The 18,122-nt window shown below is 42.1% G+C and overlaps 2 protein-coding genes across 2 annotated transcripts; one reads left to right on the forward strand and one right to left on the reverse strand.

Moving 5' to 3' along the window:
• Positions 1 to 413: 413 nt before the first annotated feature.
• LOC135522663 (STEAP family member 1B-like) lies at positions 414 to 14,350 on the reverse strand. The gene is made up of 6 exons (XM_064949141.1): positions 14,141 to 14,350; positions 11,584 to 11,702; positions 10,566 to 10,923; positions 8,210 to 8,376; positions 1,777 to 1,941; positions 414 to 1,476 (listed from the first exon to the last, which is right to left on the reverse strand). The coding sequence occupies exons 2-6, from the start codon at positions 11,692 to 11,694 to the stop codon at positions 1,213 to 1,215; spliced, it is 1,065 nt and encodes a 354-aa protein (XP_064805213.1). The 5' UTR covers positions 11,695 to 11,702; positions 14,141 to 14,350; the 3' UTR covers positions 414 to 1,212.
• Positions 14,351 to 15,095: 745 nt separating this feature from the next.
• LOC135523164 (uncharacterized) lies at positions 15,096 to 17,451 on the forward strand. Its single transcript, XM_064949888.1, has 5 exons — positions 15,096 to 15,220; positions 15,902 to 16,010; positions 16,882 to 17,001; positions 17,190 to 17,268; positions 17,360 to 17,451. The coding sequence occupies exons 1-5, from the start codon at positions 15,117 to 15,119 to the stop codon at positions 17,449 to 17,451; spliced, it is 504 nt and encodes a 167-aa protein (XP_064805960.1). The 5' UTR covers positions 15,096 to 15,116.
• Positions 17,452 to 18,122: the final 671 nt, after the last annotated feature.

Raw genomic sequence — 18,122 nt, forward strand, 5'->3', positions numbered from 1 at the left:
AGGACCAGTTGAGCATCCTCAGATCAAACCGTTTCATACAAAAAACGGGCCAAGTCCCAGTTATAATAGGATAAAGTCACATTTGTCAACATTACGCACGTTTTTATACATTAGAAATGATAAAGAATACAGAAGTAATTATAAACAAAGCATGACTTGCACATGTATTCTCTCTCCAACATCTCCATCATGTTTATCCAGAGTCTGAGGATAAAGTGGGAAAAAATAAAGTGGAACGAGGAAGGGCACAGACCAAGAATTATAAACAAGAGTTTCACTGTACAGCTAGACACATTCATCTAAATCACCTCTTTGACTCTGGTACTCAGACAAAGAACTATAGTCATGTGTTTAACAAAAAAAAAACAATTGTGAATGTCAAAAGTGAACTGTACTCATGAAAGGGCAAGCAGTTGAACTCTCATCATGTTCAAATCTTTATTTCAGACTGAAATTGAGGGTAGTTCCTCTACCTTCAACTGCATTTTGGGATATTTCAGCACTTTTTGCTGCGGTCTTGATACAACATATTCTAATGGACATTCTAAGCGCCAGAGAAAATACAGTTGACAACAAACAAAGTAAGCTTCAAAATCATTCATACAAATTATCATGGGCCTACTTAAATCGGAATTATGATGATGCTCTCAATGGCTGCTTCCTAAACAGCACCCTATTTCCTATATAGTGCACTACATTTTACATTATCTACAGGGATTGTCTACAGCCATTGTCTAGTCTGACATTAAATAACATTGCTATGCACTAACTACTTACTTATATACTATATGTCTAAGAGGAGCAGGCTTTGGTTTCTCCATGTTTCCCTGACTGGGTGCAAACATGCCACAAGATGGTCATTCGTTTTACTTTTACCTTCAACTGATCTTCCTCAGTAGCCTTGTGAAACCAGTCTGATCTTGCAATATCTCAATTAAACAAAAAACATGAGCACAGCGGTCAGTCTGCTTAACTAGGCTATGTTCTCAGGACATCAATTCAGTAAGCACACTGTGTGTAGACTACAGAGTATGTCACCTCAGATATCTGTCTAATAAGCAGAAGAGTGGAACTGTGCAGTGGCCACTTTATGTTGCCCATCAACCAGCACCGATTCTCCTTGAGGTCCAGAGACCAAGCTTCCGGTCTTATCCCAAAATTGAAACAATTTATCAATCGTCACTGCTGCATCCCAGGTTGACGCGTCATCTTTCAGAGGGAGTCTTTTTCAGTCACTCCCCTTCCCCTTGGGGGGCGGGGACTCTCCCAGCCTCGACGAATCTGCCCCAGTCGCCGGTCCAGGCAAGGCAGCAGCAGCACAGCCTTGACCAATAGGACGGTGGCTGGGAGGAGCGAGGCCAGGATAAAGGATGGAGGGGTGTACCACACGTAGTGCTTAGGCTCCACCCACTTCCTCCAGCCATAGACCAGAGCATGGGCTGTACACAGGACCAGGGCAGCATATCCCAGACTCCTCTGCAGGACGGAAGGATCAGAAGATAGGTAAACAAAAAGGAGGCCTGTCAACAGCTACTAAGAAAAGACAGACGGACAGAGAGACAGACATTAGGAGAATTGGTAAACAAGGAGACAGTTCCACAGGTACTACCAAACAGACAGACTGACAGAGAAATGAAGTGTCATTGACACAGAGATAAATAGATACTGGAGAGGAAACCCTGACCACTTAAGTCATAGATAGAAAGACAGACGGGTGGATGGAAGGACATACAGACAGACAGATCATTATTTATTTTTCAGAGTCAAAAGATTCACCTGCATCCAGGTGAATTCTCTCCAGTTGAGGGCGTCAGAAATGGAGGGAAGGGAGGAGATGGCTAATAAGGCCAGGAGACCCAAACCCATGATACCCAGAGAGACATAGATCTCCATACGCCACACGTCATCTGCTACCCATGAGTCCTCCTGATTCTGCTGGACCTGATGGAGAGATTACCATATTATAAATTAAAATGCAGAAAAATGTATCCATTCTTGGTCACTTCTATGTTAGACTACTGCAATGCTCTACTTTCCAGCAACCCGGATAAAGCACTAAATAAACTTCAGTTAGTGCTAAACACGGCTGCTAGAATCTTGATAAGAACCAACAAATTTGATCACATTACTCCAGTGCTAGCCTCTCTACACTGGCTTCCTGTTAAGGCAAGGGCTGATTTCAAGGTTTTACTGCTAACCTACAAAGCATTACATGGGCTTGCTCCTACCCATATTTTTTATTTGGTCCTGCCGTACATACCTACACGTACGCTACGGTCACAAGACGCAGGCCTCCTTAATGTCCCTAGAATTTCTAAGCAAACAGCTGGAGGCAGGGCTTTCTCCTATAGAGCTCCATTTTTATGGAATGGTCTGCCTATCCATGTTAGATACGTCGACTTGGTCTCAATCTTTAAGTCTTTATTGAAGACTCATCTCTTCAGTAGGTCCTATGATTGCGTGCAGTCTGTCCTAGGAGTGTGAAGGTGAACGGAAAGGCACTGGAGCAACGAACCACCCTTGCTGTCTCTGCCTGGCCGATTCCCCTCTCTCCACTGGGATTCTCTGCCTCAAATCCTATTACAGGGGCTGAGTCACTGGCTTACTGGTGCTCTTCCATGCCATCCCTAGGAGGGGTGCATCACTTGATTGGGTTGAGTCACTGACGTGATCTTCCTGTCCGGGTAGGCAAAGTGGGTGGGGTTATATCCTGCATGTTTGGCCCTGTCCGGGTGTATCGTCGGACGGGGCCCCAGTGTCTCCCGACCCCTCCAGTCTCAGCCTCCAGTATTTATGCTGCAATAGTTTATGTGTCAGGGGGGCTATGGTCAGTCTGTTATATCTGGAGTATTTCTCCTGTCTTATCCGGTGTCCTGTGTGAATTTAAGTGTGCTCTCTCTAATTCTCTCTCCTTTTCTTTCTTTCTTTCTCTCTCTCGGAGGACCTGAGCCCTAGGACCATGCCTCAGGACTACCTGGCCTGATGACTCCTTGCTGTCCCCAGTCCACCTGGCTGTGCTGCTGCTCCAGTTTCAACTGTTCTGCCTGCGACTATGGAACCCTAACCTGTTCACCAGATGTGCTACCTGTCCCAGACCTGCTGTTTTCAACTCTCTAGAGACAGCAGGAGCGGTAGAGATACTCTGAATGATCGGCTATGAAAAGCTAATTGACATTTACTCCTGAGGTGCTGACCTGTTGCACCCTCTACAACTACCGTGATTATTATTATTTGACCCTGCTGGTCATCTATGACCATTATAACAGAACATGGACACGATGTTCAATCTCCACCTGGCACAGCCAGAAGAGGACTGGCCACCCCTCACAGCCTGGTTCCTCTCTAGGTTTCTTCCTAGGTTTTGGCCTTTCTAGGGAGTTTTTCCTAGCCCCAGTGCTTCTTCACCTGCATTGCTTGCTGTTTGGTGTTTTTGGCTGAGTTTCTGTACAGCACTTTGTGACATCAGCTGATTTAAGACAGGCTTTATAAATGCATTTGATTGATTGATATAATTATGATTGTCTAAGGTGGCAAAATTCCAGTAACTTTCCCAAAAATTCCCATAAAAAAAAAAAAAACATTGTTGGAAGATTCCCGTAATATATACACGGTGTGCCAGTACCGGGTCGATGTGCAGGGTTACCAGGTTATTGAGGTAGATAATATAAATATAGGTAGGGGTAAAGTGACTAGGCAACAGGATAGATAATAAACAGTATCAGCAGCGTATATGATGTGTTAAAAGAGTGCAAAAAAAGGGTCAAAATACAGATGGTCTGGGTAGCTACGGTGGCTTGCAAAAGTATTCACCCCCTTGGCATTTTTCCTATTTTGTTGCCTTACAACCTGAAATTAACATGGATTTTTTTGGGGGGGGTTGTACCATTTGATTTACACAACATGCCTACCACTTTGAAAATCAAAATATTTTTTGTGAAACAAGACCAAAAAACAGAACTTGAGCGTGCATAACTATTAACCCCCCAAAGTCAACACTTTGCAGAGCCACCTTTTGCAGCAATTACAGCTGCAAGTCTCTTGCGGTATGTCTCTATAAGCTTGGCACATCTAACCACTGGGATTTTTGCCCATTCTTCAAGGCAAAACTGCTTCAGCTCCTTCAAGTTGGATGAGTTCCACTGTTGTACAGCAGTCTTTACGTAATACCACAGATACTCAATTGGATTTACTAGGTCATTCCAAGACATTTAAATGTTTCCCCTTAAACCACTCGAGTGTTGCTTTAGCAGTATGCTTAGGGTCATTGTCCTGAAGGAAGGTGAACCTCCATACCAGTCTCAAATCGATGGAAAACTGAAACAGGTATCCCTCAAGAATTTCCCTGTATTTAGCGCCATCTATCAATCCTTAAATTCTGACCAGTTTCCCAGTCCCTGCCGATGAAAAACATCCCCACAGCATGATGCTGCCACCACCATGCTTCACTGTGGAGATGGCGTTCTCGGGGTGATGAGAGGTGTTGGGTTTGTGCCAGACATAGCGTTTTCCTTGATGGTCAAAAAGCTACATTTTAGTCACATCTGACCAGTACCTTCTTCCATATGTTTGGGGAGTCTCCCAAATGCCTTTTGGTGAAAACCAAACGTGTTTGCTTTTTGCTTTTCTTTTGGCCACTCTTCCATAAAGCCCAGCTCTGTTGGGTGTATGGCTTAAAGTGGTCCTATGGACAGATACTCCAATCTCCACTGTGGAGCTTTGTAGCTCCTTCAGGCTTATCTTTGGTCTCTTTGTTGCCTCTCTGATTAATGCCCTCCTTGCCTGATCCTTGCGTTTTGGTGGGCGGCCCGCTCTTGGCAGGTTTGTTGAGGTGCCATATTCTTTACATTTTTAATAATGGATATAGTGGCGCTCTGTGGGATGTTCAAAGTTTGATATTTTTTTATAACCCAACCCTGATCTGTACTTCTCCACAACTTTGTCCCTGACCTGTTTGGAGAGCTCCTTGGTCTTCATCGTGCCACTTGCTTGGTGGTGCACCTTTCTCAGTGGTGTTGCAGACTCTGGGGCCTTTCAGAACAGGTTTATATACTGAGATCATGTGACAGATCATGTGACTCTTGGATTGCACACAGGTGGACTTGGTTTAACTAATTATGTGACTTTTGAAGGTAATTGGTTGCACCAGATCTTATTTAGGGGCTTCATAGCAAAGGGGGTGAATACATATGCATGCACTTATTTTCCATTTGAAACAAGTTTTTTCATTTCACTTCAACAATTTGAACTATTTTGTGTCCAATACATGAAATCCAAATAAAAATAAATGACAGGTTGTAATGCAACAAAATAGGAAAAAGGCACTGTATTTCATTAACTATTTGGAAGTTTTATGGCTTGGTGGTAGAAGCTGTTCAGTGTCCTGTTGGTTCCAGACTCGGTGCATTGGTACCTCTTGCCGTGTGGTAGCAGAGAGAACAGTCTGTGTCTTGGGTGGCTTGAATCTATTACAATTTTTAGGGCCTTCCTCCGACACTGTATAGAGGTCCTGGGTGGCAAGGAACTCAGCTGACCACCCCTCAGAGCCTGGTTCCTCTTAAGGTTTCTTCCTAGGTTCCTGCCTTTCTAGGGAGTTTTTCCCAGCCACCATGCTTCGACATCTGCATTGCTTGCTCTTTAGGATTTTAGGCTGAGTATCAGTATAAGCACTTTGTGACAACTGTTGATGTAAAAAGGGCCTCATAAAATACTTTTGATTGATAAATATGGCATATATTCGGTCAAATAAGCATTTCACATGCACATACAGTGGGGCAAAAAAGTATTTAGTCAGCCACCAATTGTGCATGTTCCCCCACTTAAAAAGATGAGAGGCCTGTAATTTTCATCATAGGTACACTTCAACTATGACAGACAAAATAAGAAAAAAAAAATCCAGAGAATCACATTGTAGGATTTTTAATGAATTTCTTTGGAAATTATGGTGGAAAATAAGTATTTGGTCACCTACAAACAACAAGATTTCTGGCTCTCACAGACCTGTAACTTCTTATTTAAGAGGCTCCTCTGTCCTCCACTCGTTACCTGTATTAATGGCACCTGTTTGGACCTGTTATCAGTATAAAAGACACCTGTCCACAACCTCAAACAATCACACTCCAAACTCCTCTATGGCCAAGACCAAAGAGCTGTCAAAGGACACCAGAAACAAAAATGTAGACCTGCACCAGGCTGGAAAGACTGAATCTGCAATAGGTAAGCAGCTTGGTTTGAAGAAATCAACTGTGGGAGCAATTATTAGGAAATGGGAGACATACAAGACAACTGATAATCTCTCTCGATCTGGGGCTCCACGCAAGATCTCACCCCATGGGGTCAAAATGATCACAAGAACGGTGAGCAAAAATCCTAGAACCACACGGGGGGGACCTAGTGAATGACCTGCAGAGAGCTGGGACCAAAGTAACAAAGCCTACCATTAGTAACACACTACGCGGCCAGGGACTCAAATCCTGCAGTGCCAGACGTGTCCCCCTGCTTAAGCCAGTACATGTCCAGGCCCGTCTGAAGTTTGCTAGAGGGCATTTGGATGATCCAGAAGAAGATTGGGAGAATGTCATATGGTCAGATGAAACCAAAATATAACTTTTTGGTAAAAACTCAACTCGTAGTGTTTGGAGGACAAAGAATGCAGAGTTGCATCCAAAGAACACCATACCTATTGTGAAGCATGGGGGTGGAAACATCATGCTTTGGGGCTGTTTTTCTGCAAAGGGACCAGGGACGACTGATCCGTGTAAAGGAAAGAATGAATGGGGCCATGTATCGTGAGATTTTGATTGAAAACCTCCTTCCATCAGCAAGGGCATTGAAGATGAAACGTGGCTGGGTCTTTCAGCATGACAATGATCCCAAATACACCGCCCGGGCAACAAAGGAGTGGCTTCGTAAGAAGCATTTCAAGGTCCTGGAGTGGCCTAGCCAGTCTCCAGATCTCAACCCCATAAAAAATCTTTGGAGGGAGTTGAATGTCCGTGTTGCCCAGCAACAGCCCCAGAACATCACTGCACAAGAGGAGATCTGCATGGAGGAATGGGCCAAAATACCAGCAACAGTGTGAAAACCTTGTGAAGACTTACAGAAAACGGTTGACCTCTGTTATATACCCTTTGTTGGAAATGACAAAGTATTGAGATAAATAAGTATTTGGTCAATAACAAAAGTTTTCCACCATAATTTGCAAATAAATTAATTAAAAATCCTACAATGTGATTTTCTGGATTTTTTGACGTGTACCTATGATGATCTTTTTAAGTGGGAGAACTTGCACAATTGGTGGCTGACTAAATACTTTTTTGCCCCACTGTATCAAAGTCACATCTGACAACTATGTCTGATTGTGAACTGGCACATTGGGATGGGCAACAGAGTCAATATAAAGTTGGCTTTCAATAATAGCTGTTCTTCATATTCACATTAGATTCCACACTGAGAAAAGTACACAACAATCAGGTTGTTCTGTTTATTCTGGCCAGCATACAACACATACCAAAACTCCCACACCTCAATACCAACAGAAACCTGGCACCGTAATTTGTCATGTAAGATTTGGTTTACCCTGTCATGAAATGTTATACCAATATACAACCCTCTCTCTCTCTCTATTGCACCTGCTGTCTTGACCTCTGAAGGCTTGGCTATGAAAAGCCCACTGACATTTACTCCTGAGGTGCTGACCTGTTGCATCCACTATAACCACTGTGATTATTATTTGATCCTGCTGGTCATTATGAATGTTTGAACATCTTGAGGAACGATCTGGCCTCAATGGTCATGTATCCTTATAATCTCCACCCAGCACAGCCAGAAGAGGACTGGCCAACCCCTCGGAGCCTGGTCCCTCTCTAGGTTTCTGCTTAGGTTCCTGCCTTCCGGTTGGGTGCTGCCTTCCGGTTACCTAGTCAGTTGTCCTTTCTCTTTCCAGGTAGTTTTTCCCAGCCACCGTGATTCTACATCTGCCCTGTTTGCTCTTTGGGGTTTTAGGCTGAGTTTCTGTATAAGCACTTTGTGACAATTGTTGATGTAAAAAGGAATTTATTAAATACGTTTGATTGATTGAGTTTGATTGAATATATGTCAAACTGCTGAAATAAGCAACCATCTGTTCATCATAGTATAAAACGCATATCAAGTTATACAAAAAAAAAATGCAATTTTTGATACAAGCCTGGTCTAGCCAGTAGCCATCTACCTGTTGGTAAGCCCAGTTGAGCAGCTTGTATCTGTAGGAGCGTCTCATAGGGTAGCAGAGGCTGTAGATAGCATGGAGTGCTGCTAGGAAGAAAGCTAGCAGGCCCAGCTGTTTCCTCATAGACATCCACCTCTCCAACCAGCCTGGGAAACTGCTGTACTTGGTACCTGACAGAGGGATGTGTGTGTGTGTGTGTGTGTGTGTGTGTGTGTGTGTGTGTGTGTGTGTGTGTGTGTGTGTGTGTGTGTGTGTGTGTGTGAGAGAGAGAGAGGGGGGGGGATTAGTAGTGCTTCCCAACACATTTTTAAAATGGCTGACAAAATGTCAGGCTACAAAAGGCTTACAGTTGTCTGGGAAAGTTGTTTTTACGTGGTGAATCTACATCTCGTCTGACTGGGAGAAGAACCTCAAGATAATGTGTGTCATCATGTCAAAACCAACACCCTAGCTCTGGTTTGACACTATCTTGCCACATCCTGGCTGTGTGGCTCTCACTGGAACCCGAATATAGACTAACTTCAGTACTTTTCATATGATCCATTAACCTTTGTTGTAGAGAAACCGATGCCCCCAAAAAATCCCATGTGTTATCCTATCTATGAAGCTTATTCCATTGTGGCTGGCTGCATATTTTCAACCCCCTATAATTGCATTGCACTGAGGAAACCTCAACCTATATTTATACACTGCAAGGCTCCAATTACCCTTATGAATAGTGACTGGACAGAGAGAGAGAGGGAGAGAGAGATGAAGAGGGGGAGGGGAGATTGAGGGGAAGGGTCAGACAAGGATGGGGGGGGGGGGGTAGTAAGGTCAAACGGGAAAAATGTTTTGACTAGGGTGTTGGTGTTGACCCAATGATACACAATATGTTGAGGTTCTTCTGCCAGGCAGACAAGAGCAGACCTTCCTGCAGCGAAAGATAACCTTGGGCTAATTCATAACAACTATAAATAGGATTTCATTTATTTCCTAAACTTAAATAAGTAAATAAATCCACTCTGACTGCGCTTATGCAAACTGTGTGTCTCACTGCACTGATTTCATGTCCGTGTGTATTTGTGGGAGTACGTGTATGACTTCGCACTCCAATGACTTTCAAATCCAATTGTTTGTGGTAGTAGGCCTCATCGAGCATTTCCATTGACAATTCACTTTCCAAATGTTCAGTTTCCATCTATGCAGGCCAGCACCCGTGTCTCATGGCTCTGGCAGACCTGCTCTAACTTCTGTGACATCTCGTGTGGCTCAGCTGGTAGGGCATGGCAATTGCAATGCCAGGGTTGTGAGTTCAATTCCCGCGTGGGACCAGTACAAACTAAATATTAAAATGTGTCCACTCATTACTGCATGTTACTCTGGATACGAGTGTCTAGAAAATGTAAACGCTTGTTTGGATTTTAATATTATTTGTGTATTGTGTTTGAATTTGTTTTTTTGTTGTCTAGTTATTACTATACTGTTGCAGCTAGAAACAAAAGTACTTCGCTGCACCTGTGATGCCATCTTCAAATGTGTTCACCACGAATAAACTTTGATTCAAACTGTTCATATGTCATTTACATAACAATTGCCAAGTGTGAACTTTAACACCTTCTCACAAAGCAAGTCTTGAATGATGCAGAGGTTGTTGATTCTGCTTGACATAGGTCATTAATGGCACAATCCTGATATATTAACACTAGAGGTAACATTAACATAAAACACTGGCAGCCCAGTTCTGTGGGGGGAAAGGTATCAGCATGCTTTGGTTGGCGGCTAGCCGAACTGAACGAGTATGCTTGCATACTCCTTTAAAAAGACCTTCGCTTGAAAAACGAGAAAAAAAGCAGCAATAGTTTGTCCATTTTGAGATGCCGTAGCCAGACTATTCCTCAAAAGACTGAGAAGGAATCTAAGATAACTCAAAAAATCTGTCATTAATATTGACGTTTTTGCAGAAGAGATGTTAGTCGGGTAATTTTAAATCTAACTAAGATGTTTGGTGCATTATTTCACAACAAAAAAAATGTTAATGACAACTAAGACTATTGAAGAATCGCTACTCTTGACCAATCATCAATGAAGGGGCATAGACTTTGGCTTGCCTCCAGAAAACAGGTTGTGTGCCAGAACAGCCCAAAACGAACAAAAACGTCACAAAATGTCATCATAATACATGCACAAACTCTTCCAAACTGTTTCGGCTGGGAAGCATGCAGCCGCCTTAAGTCTCAAAGTAAAAACACCATGTGTAGCACATAGCAATGGGCAAATTTAAGTTTAGGACTTTGAGCATACTTAGGTGTATATGTATGTGCTTGCTTGCATGTTTGTGTGTGTGCACATACAGTATGTGTATGCGTGTGTAGCCTACCTCTGTGCAGCTGTAGCAGGGCAGCCAGTAACCCAGGCAGATAGACCAGAGCAAGCAGAGATATGGCCGTCCATGGCAGGGTCTTATTCATCACCAGTATAGGGATCTTATAGAAGTCACTCCTGCTCTGAGACACAAAGGGCTGCAGGACATCCCTTGTAAAAGTGTACAGGAAGGTCAGCGCCATCAAGATAGCCATCAGTTTGAGGGGTAGGTGCCACTGAGGGAAGAGGGGCATCTCTTCTAAACAGACGCTGGAGGGAAACTCAAACTCCTCCAGGGCGAAGGAGACCAACAGAGGTCGATGTTCAGGATGTTTGGCCCCGTTCAACAACAGAGCCTCCTGGTCCTCTGAGTCCTTCGGAAGGAGAGGAGAGGCAACGTCACGTTCGAGTGATACGCACGCATTCCCCGACCAAAAATCTCTGTAGAACAATAGCTAACGCTAAAGTCGGAACCTTGACAAACTTAACAGTGAGTGAGTGATGACCATGAAAACAACCAAAGCTATGTTCAACATGTATTTTATTCTTCTGGCTTTATCTAGCTCTATTTGTGACATTTTACCTTGCTTCGCTGGCTTGCTATGTAATCAATCCTCTGATGACATCTGCAATATTGTAGACAATAACCATTTGATTACGTATTTTTTAACTGTCATGAGCTGCATTTGAAGTTGCATGTGATCGTATCCACTGCTAGGGAAACAAAGAGCTTTCTGATTCTGGGAAATGGGCCGGGAAATGTGTCTATAAGCTTCCTCTTCTAAAGCACAGTAATACAACAGCAATGTATGGCCGACATACAACTAACTGACTATATAGTTGGTTTTCTGTGGTGGTAGCTTAAATGCAAACAAACGGTTCCCATTCCCATAATAACAGCAACAGGGTAAGCAGGACAACTTTTAATGAAACAAGTGCCCCTATTCACACGGCATATTTCCCCTCGGGAAATGCTTTTCCTACTCACCAGAGTTTAGCCTGATTCACTGACATGGGCAATGGGTGTCTTTTACCTTGTGTACCAGGTGTGGTTTGTCCACTGGGTCCGTTATAGCTAGCTCATGCCATGTGTCTTGGTCCTCCACCACAGTGTTCTGTGAATCCGCTTGTCTTTCCTCCATCATTTCAGAGACTGGGCAGACAGGAACAGAGACATCACCATAGATTAAGGCATTTCAACATCCTGGGATTACACGTCTGGAAACACCCTTGGTAGTTCCTCTTAATTGTAGTGCATAGTTTGACTAGTACTACTATAGAGTTGACTATGTGGTTTTACTGATCAATAGAACATTATTAAAAACAAGTGAGTGGGAATAAGTGAGAAGAGGCATGGGTCTTAAGCCAAAAAAGTCAGGAAATTCACACGTGCATCACAATGCTCTACCAAGGTTTTCCAGCACCTAGCTTTCACCTACAAAAGTAGCTATGTTGGTACTGTACTTCAAACTATTGGTAGGCAGGTTGCTTATGATTCAAACCTACTCAAACAGCTTAATTCATACTCTTAGAGGTGCTTCCACAATAGTGTGAGTTGTACCGCATGTGGTGCATTACCCTAAACCTTTATTTTATCCCAAAAAAATCATAACATCCTTTTTTTGGTCAGTAGGCACCCAACATAAACACAGGTAGTGGTGTGTTGGACACAGTTGCTCAGATTGATAGAGATGGTTTGCATTTCTGATTTCTGTAACATTGACATAAGCTCATTGATCAGCACAGCAATTGATAAAACAGGAACATGTTTCAAAGATGGTCCTGTTTTATCAATTGCTTTGCTGATCAATGGACAGTGCATTACCTCTGTCAAAATAATGTGTAGCTTAATGTTGTGTTTACAATTGTTAGTTTAGTTTTGGGTTCAACCATTTACTATATGCAGTTCAACATATCTAATTTACTGTTTCAAATTAACAAAACAATTAGTTTTCTTGGCTACAGTTTGTGTTGTGGTCTTGGATGTTCTTAGTCAAAGAAATATAGCAGCTAACTGCAGTGTTTGTCCCGTCTAGGTTTGTTCGCAAACACTTCTGACTGGCAGCATGGGGCAAGCAGCTGATTTTGTCAATCCGGTATTTGTTTATTTTAAATCGCATGGTCACTTTATGGACGCTATAGTCTAGTTTTAATCTGACCTCTAGAATTTGAGCTAGGTAGGCGCAAGTAATACTCTTAAAACTCAATTGCTAAAGACCCTATTACAAATCTGGTATGTGGTTCTTGGTAAATGACGGACGGCTGATGACGATGGGCGTAGTGTGTTGTGGACCTCCAATCAAGTTGCTTTGCAAATTTTCATCGAGACTGGTGTCATATTGGCTTAGATATGATACGGGATATTTCAATATAACACCGAGCTTCAAACAATGCCTATAATAGACGCAACTATCGTGAATATCATGGGTTGTATGTTGTCACATTATTGTTTTGAACCGATTGATGAGCATTCTACTCAATGCATCGTCAATGAGTGCTCTTACAAATTTTTTTTGCCGTTTTGAAACTGCAGTAAAAGTTCCGTAATTGCAGTCGGCTGTGGTATTTTGGATGCAGTAATGGCAGAACAACTGCAATGTACTGCAGTTGAACTGAAGTTATACTGCACTCTAACTCCAGTTTACACTGCAAAATTACTGCAGTAAAAAAAGGTTATTTTGGATGCAGTATTTGCATCATACTGCAGTGACTTCAATTATACTGCACTCTTGACTGCAATCTTTACAGTTGCTTGGAAATACAATGGCATTCACATGGAGGCAAATCATTTGTTGAAAAACCTTCTGTCATCATTTTGAGGTCACCAAATTGACTGTATATGCAGTATTGACACACTTTGCTCGCTAATGACAACGTTGCCATCTGTCTCAAGTCAATTTGACGACATGATAATGCTGACGATGTGGCTTCTTACTAAATATTTGACTAATTTTTAAAATATCATCTTATTTCCAGGAATTAGAGTAATTTAGACAAAACAGTAGTTACCTTCACCCAGAATGACTGACTGGGTTTGTAAACCTCTTTAGGCCACCACTATAGCACCACCGATAGAGGGCGGCTTGGAGAACGTTCATAATAATGTAATGACGCGACCGAGTGACGGACGTGAAATCTGTGAATAATTAGCCCGTTCCAATCAGACTCTCCTGGGTTTAATTCACAAGATGGAATGTGAAGAACTCGAGATCTAAGAGCAGAATCCACATGACTTTCATTCCCACGGCATTAAACCGAAACCATTAATACCCGAGGAAAAAAAACGACTGGCATAAGGCAACACAATAACATAATTGTGACAGAAATAGATTCGGAAAAAAAACAGTATTACATTTGTAGTCTAGTATAGTGCAGTGTAGCCTACTAAAGTAGAAAGCCAATATGAAAATGTGATACATGTATAAAATGTTTTATTGGTTTACTTGAAGATTTCGTTGTAACTTTAAAAAAAAGTGTCTATAAAATCCTTACCAGAGAACATTTTCGCAAATAGCATTAGTAAAAGCAAACAATGGCATAAATGTGGACAATCTACCAACCTACTGTATGTGTGTTATGTCAGTGACTTACTGGAAGTTTAGGTCATCTACAAATATTTATCCTGCCGATGGACGGGTCCAAAGGGATGAAAGTTGTGGGGGAAAACGGAAGCTGCGTGAAGGACACGGGGATAATTTACATTATGAAGAGAAGTGCCCAGTCCTCGACGAGCTCGCGACTCGGGCTACATCTATTTAAAAGCTCAACAACCTACGTGTCTTCAAAATGTGGACGTGGGGTACTGAGCGTTCTATAGTGAAAGGACCGCGGCAAGGAGGGGGTCTGGCAAATTCTGTCCACGGATTGGAAGTTGGATTTGGAAGGGGCGTGATATATTACACACCTCTGGGCAAGGATAGGTAAGTACGCCCGTGAGGCGGAGTGAATACGACATTTCGGGGCGGGTCTAGGATACAATTCACAGCCACACATTTTGAATGGTGTGTTTACAATTTCTGTAATATTTAGTTCCTTCTAGAAGACATGGGCAAACATGAACAACGAACACATACAGACACCTCTAGTAATAAAACAAGTTATATTATATTCTAAAGACTGAGTTAACCAATATAGAAAATAGATTTTATTTGCACCAAAAAAGCTTTCAACAACCACACTGTATCTTGAATGTCCTATTCATCCTCTTACAACAACTTGAATAACTTTTTTCCTCTCCTTTTTGGAGAGTCTCCAAGTCATTATTGAACCCTGAACATGCACTTGCCTGGAATGTATGGCTGTAATGTATGTTCATTGATGAAGCAGTTTACAAGTTCACAGCGGGTGCTTTCATTTCAACGACCCATAGATGTCTCTCTAGTCTTGCCCTCTGTAGAATGATGGATCTTTTTTTCTAAAGTTAATTGAGTTTAGGCTGTTTCCTTTCCACTAAACGCACATGACCATCCTGTGATTTTTCTATCCGTCTCCCAAAACAGGCCTCAGAACTTCGTTGTTGGTGTTGTGAATGTGTTACTCCGCTTCAAAAAATATTACTTTTCACAAGATGCATTTGGCAGGGTGGATCCTTGCGGTGGCACTAGTTTTTGGGACCTCAAATCTCAAGATCACATCTGCGGGACCTCTCCATGCACAATGCAAAGTCGAATGGTAAGCTACTGTTTGACCATTACTATGCTATTACTATATGTCTATGTTTTGACCAGATATTGCATGCTGTTTTTATTGCGGTGCTGGATGTTTGTAAAACAAATTGTTGCTGTTGTTCACTCTTGCTGTTTTATGGTCTGACCCATACCGAGTGGCGCAGCGGTCTAAGGCACTGCTAGAGGTGTCATTACAGACCCTGGTTCGATTCCAGGCTGTATCACAACCGGCCGTGATTGGGAGTCCCATAGGGCGGCGCACAGTTGGCCCAGCGTCGTCCGGGTTTGGCCGGGGTTGGCTGTCATTGTAAATAAGATTTTGTTCATAACTGACTTGCCTAGTTAAATAAAATAAATACAAACATATGATCTCATGGACATGCCCCTCATCATGACTAATAATTTATTATAGCTCTCTGTGCAAAATGGCTCCAAATAAAATCTATATCTTTACAAAGTGCTGATTTATGAATTGAATTAGCAGTTCTGTTAGGCCCAGTTGAACACTACCCTCTGTATCCACAAGATGGTGCCAGTGCCATTTTACCCGAAATGACTGTGGTGGACACTAGTAATGAGTAGCTTCTGGGGCCCAAGCGTCTCAACTAGACAAGCTGATGGCCCGACGAGACTAAGTATTAAGCCCCGTCATCGATGTGTTTCTATGTTCTGGGTCCTACTACAGGTATTTTGGGATCCCCTGTAGACAGGTCTATGAAGGTCTGGTCACTCAGATCAAGCAGTGGAGGACCATGTCCAGCTGTGTGATGGGAGGACAGAGGTGCCTCTACAAGGTATGGTGTGTGTGTTTTTTTATATCGTATAATTACTTGTGTGTGTTTAGGGTTGCAAAAGAAGAGTATATTACTGGTAACTTTCAAAGTTGAAACATTCACAAGCCTTTTATGGAATTTTCAAAACATGTAAAATATATAAAATCATAAATTGAGATTATTTGAATCTAAAACATTGTAACAAAGTTGTAAAACATGATCCTAAATCAGTGGAGGCTGCTGAGGGGAGAACGGCTCAATAATAATGTCCAGAATGGAGCAAATGGAATTGCATCAAACAACTTGAAACCGTGTGTTTGATGTATTTGATACCATTCCGCTCCCGTCATTACCACAAGCCCATTCTCCCCAATTAAGGTGCCACCAACCACCTGTGACCTAAATATAATCAATCAACTTAGTGAATACCGTTGGTGTTTAATGTGATGGTTTCACCATGAATTATCCTTTATATTTTTACTCAACTTTATTTAGTCTGTCAATATGTGATTGTTGTGAATGTTTTGGTGCCAAACTGGTGGCAGTTGTCAAAAAAGTAAGTTGTTGGAAAAGTTGCAGTTAATTTGAAATTGTCATTGTTGTTTAGATGCTTTTTAAAATAAATTGAGCTGTTTTCTTTTGAATTCATATTTTATATGAATATATATTTTCAGTTATTTAAGTATAAATTGCCAAAGTTACCATAGATTGCCATAGATGACCTGTTAATTACCAAAAGTAGAGAAAATTCCAGTAACTTTGGTAAAATACTGGTAGTTTTACAACCCTATGTGTGTTGCATATTTCCGACTACAGACTATGACCCGTCTACTCTCTCTTGACCTCTTTCTGTTTATCTCTTTCTGTTTATCTCTTTCTCTCTACTCCCCAGCTTCAGGCAGCCTCTATCCACTTCATAGCAGCCAAACACACCACACCATTTAAGAAGACTGTCGATGACCTGACGTTCCGTCTGGTCTCCTTTGAGTTCTTCACCCACTGTCACGTCTCGGTAGGAGGGATATTCTCTGATCCTGTTGTCATTTCTATACATCGATATGACATATAAGGACAATAATATAATGTGTAGGCTTATTTAGGGATCACATCTCCTTTTGTGGGTTATCTGCAGCTAACACTACCATAACATGTCTCGGGTCTTAAACACTTCTTCTAACCAGAATCGTACTTTCTCTGCAGGCCATGTCTGTCTCAGAGAGCTGGTATGCCATTAGAGATCACGGCACAAACTACTGCAACCTCTATAATCTCATGGAAGGTGAGATGGTTAACTCCAATACATATATTGGATCATCTGCACATGAATTATAAAATGTTGTCACTAATTGTTCTCCTTGTAATTACAACAGGAAGTGGCCTTACAGATGCCCCTGGATACAAAGAGATAACGAGCGACTTCCTGTGTACCCAGCGGTCCTCTGCTGACTGCACTGTATACTGACACCATGATGGCCCATGGTTCATATTGCATGGCAACAGCTTGCTCACCGTCAGATCGTCCCTCATCGTCTGACAGTGTTGGCAGCACCGCATTTTATACACACACTGCTTTTGTTTTCTTTAAAGGTCTTCTTTTTTATTTGATCCATTAATTCTTATGCTGTATCTTTTTATCCTTGTTATTTTTTTTTACTTATCGATTTTTAAATGATTGTTATTGTACGGTAACTGCTCATCTTGTAATGAAGCAATGAAGTCAAAAGGTTCAAGTAAGGAGTAGTGAGGTAAAAGTTTCATCTGTAAGGTCTTTCCTGCTGTCTCAAGCCGGGAGAAAACGTAGTTGTAAATATAGTTCTCCTTTCATTCTATACCTCTTGAGGTGAGTCACGATCTGAGGGGCATCGTTCTTTTTGACACCTAAACCAGTTTTCCTCTTAAAAGCAATGGTGCCGGGGTAAAAAACAAAACACAGTGAGCTATGTGAATTGCAGGGCAGGTTTTTATTAGCACAGCAATATGGTCAGCTGGGCTTTGCCATCCATCACAGCGAAGGCTTTTCAGATCACTGCTAGAAGACACTTTGCCACGGACATCAATGTCTATGGCTGCATCCCAAATGTCAACGTATTCCCTATATAGTGCACTAGTTTTGACATAGGCCCACAGGGTGCA

The sequence above is a fragment of the Oncorhynchus masou genome, chromosome 30, assembly GCF_036934945.1.
Source record: "Oncorhynchus masou masou isolate Uvic2021 chromosome 30, UVic_Omas_1.1, whole genome shotgun sequence".
Lineage (NCBI taxonomy): Eukaryota > Metazoa > Chordata > Actinopteri > Salmoniformes > Salmonidae > Oncorhynchus > Oncorhynchus masou.

Coding starts and splice junctions, on each gene's coding strand:
- LOC135522663 (XM_064949141.1), bottom strand. CDS start 11,694: ATGATGGAGGAAAGACAAGCGGATTCACAGAACACTGTGGTGGAGGAC. Junction 10,924..11,583: donor AACCACACCTGGTACACAAG/GTAAAAGACACC, acceptor CTCCTTCCGAAG/GACTCAGAGGACCAGGAGGC. Junction 1,942..8,209: donor TCAACTGGGCTTACCAACAG/GTAGATGGCTAC, acceptor TCTCTCCATCAG/GTCCAGCAGAATCAGGAGGA.
- LOC135523164 (XM_064949888.1), top strand. CDS start 15,117: ATGCATTTGGCAGGGTGGATCCTTGCGGTGGCACTAGTTTTTGGGACC. Junction 15,221..15,901: donor GCACAATGCAAAGTCGAATG/GTAAGCTACTGT, acceptor GTCCTACTACAG/GTATTTTGGGATCCCCTGTA. Junction 17,002..17,189: donor TCACCCACTGTCACGTCTCG/GTAGGAGGGATA, acceptor CTTTCTCTGCAG/GCCATGTCTGTCTCAGAGAG.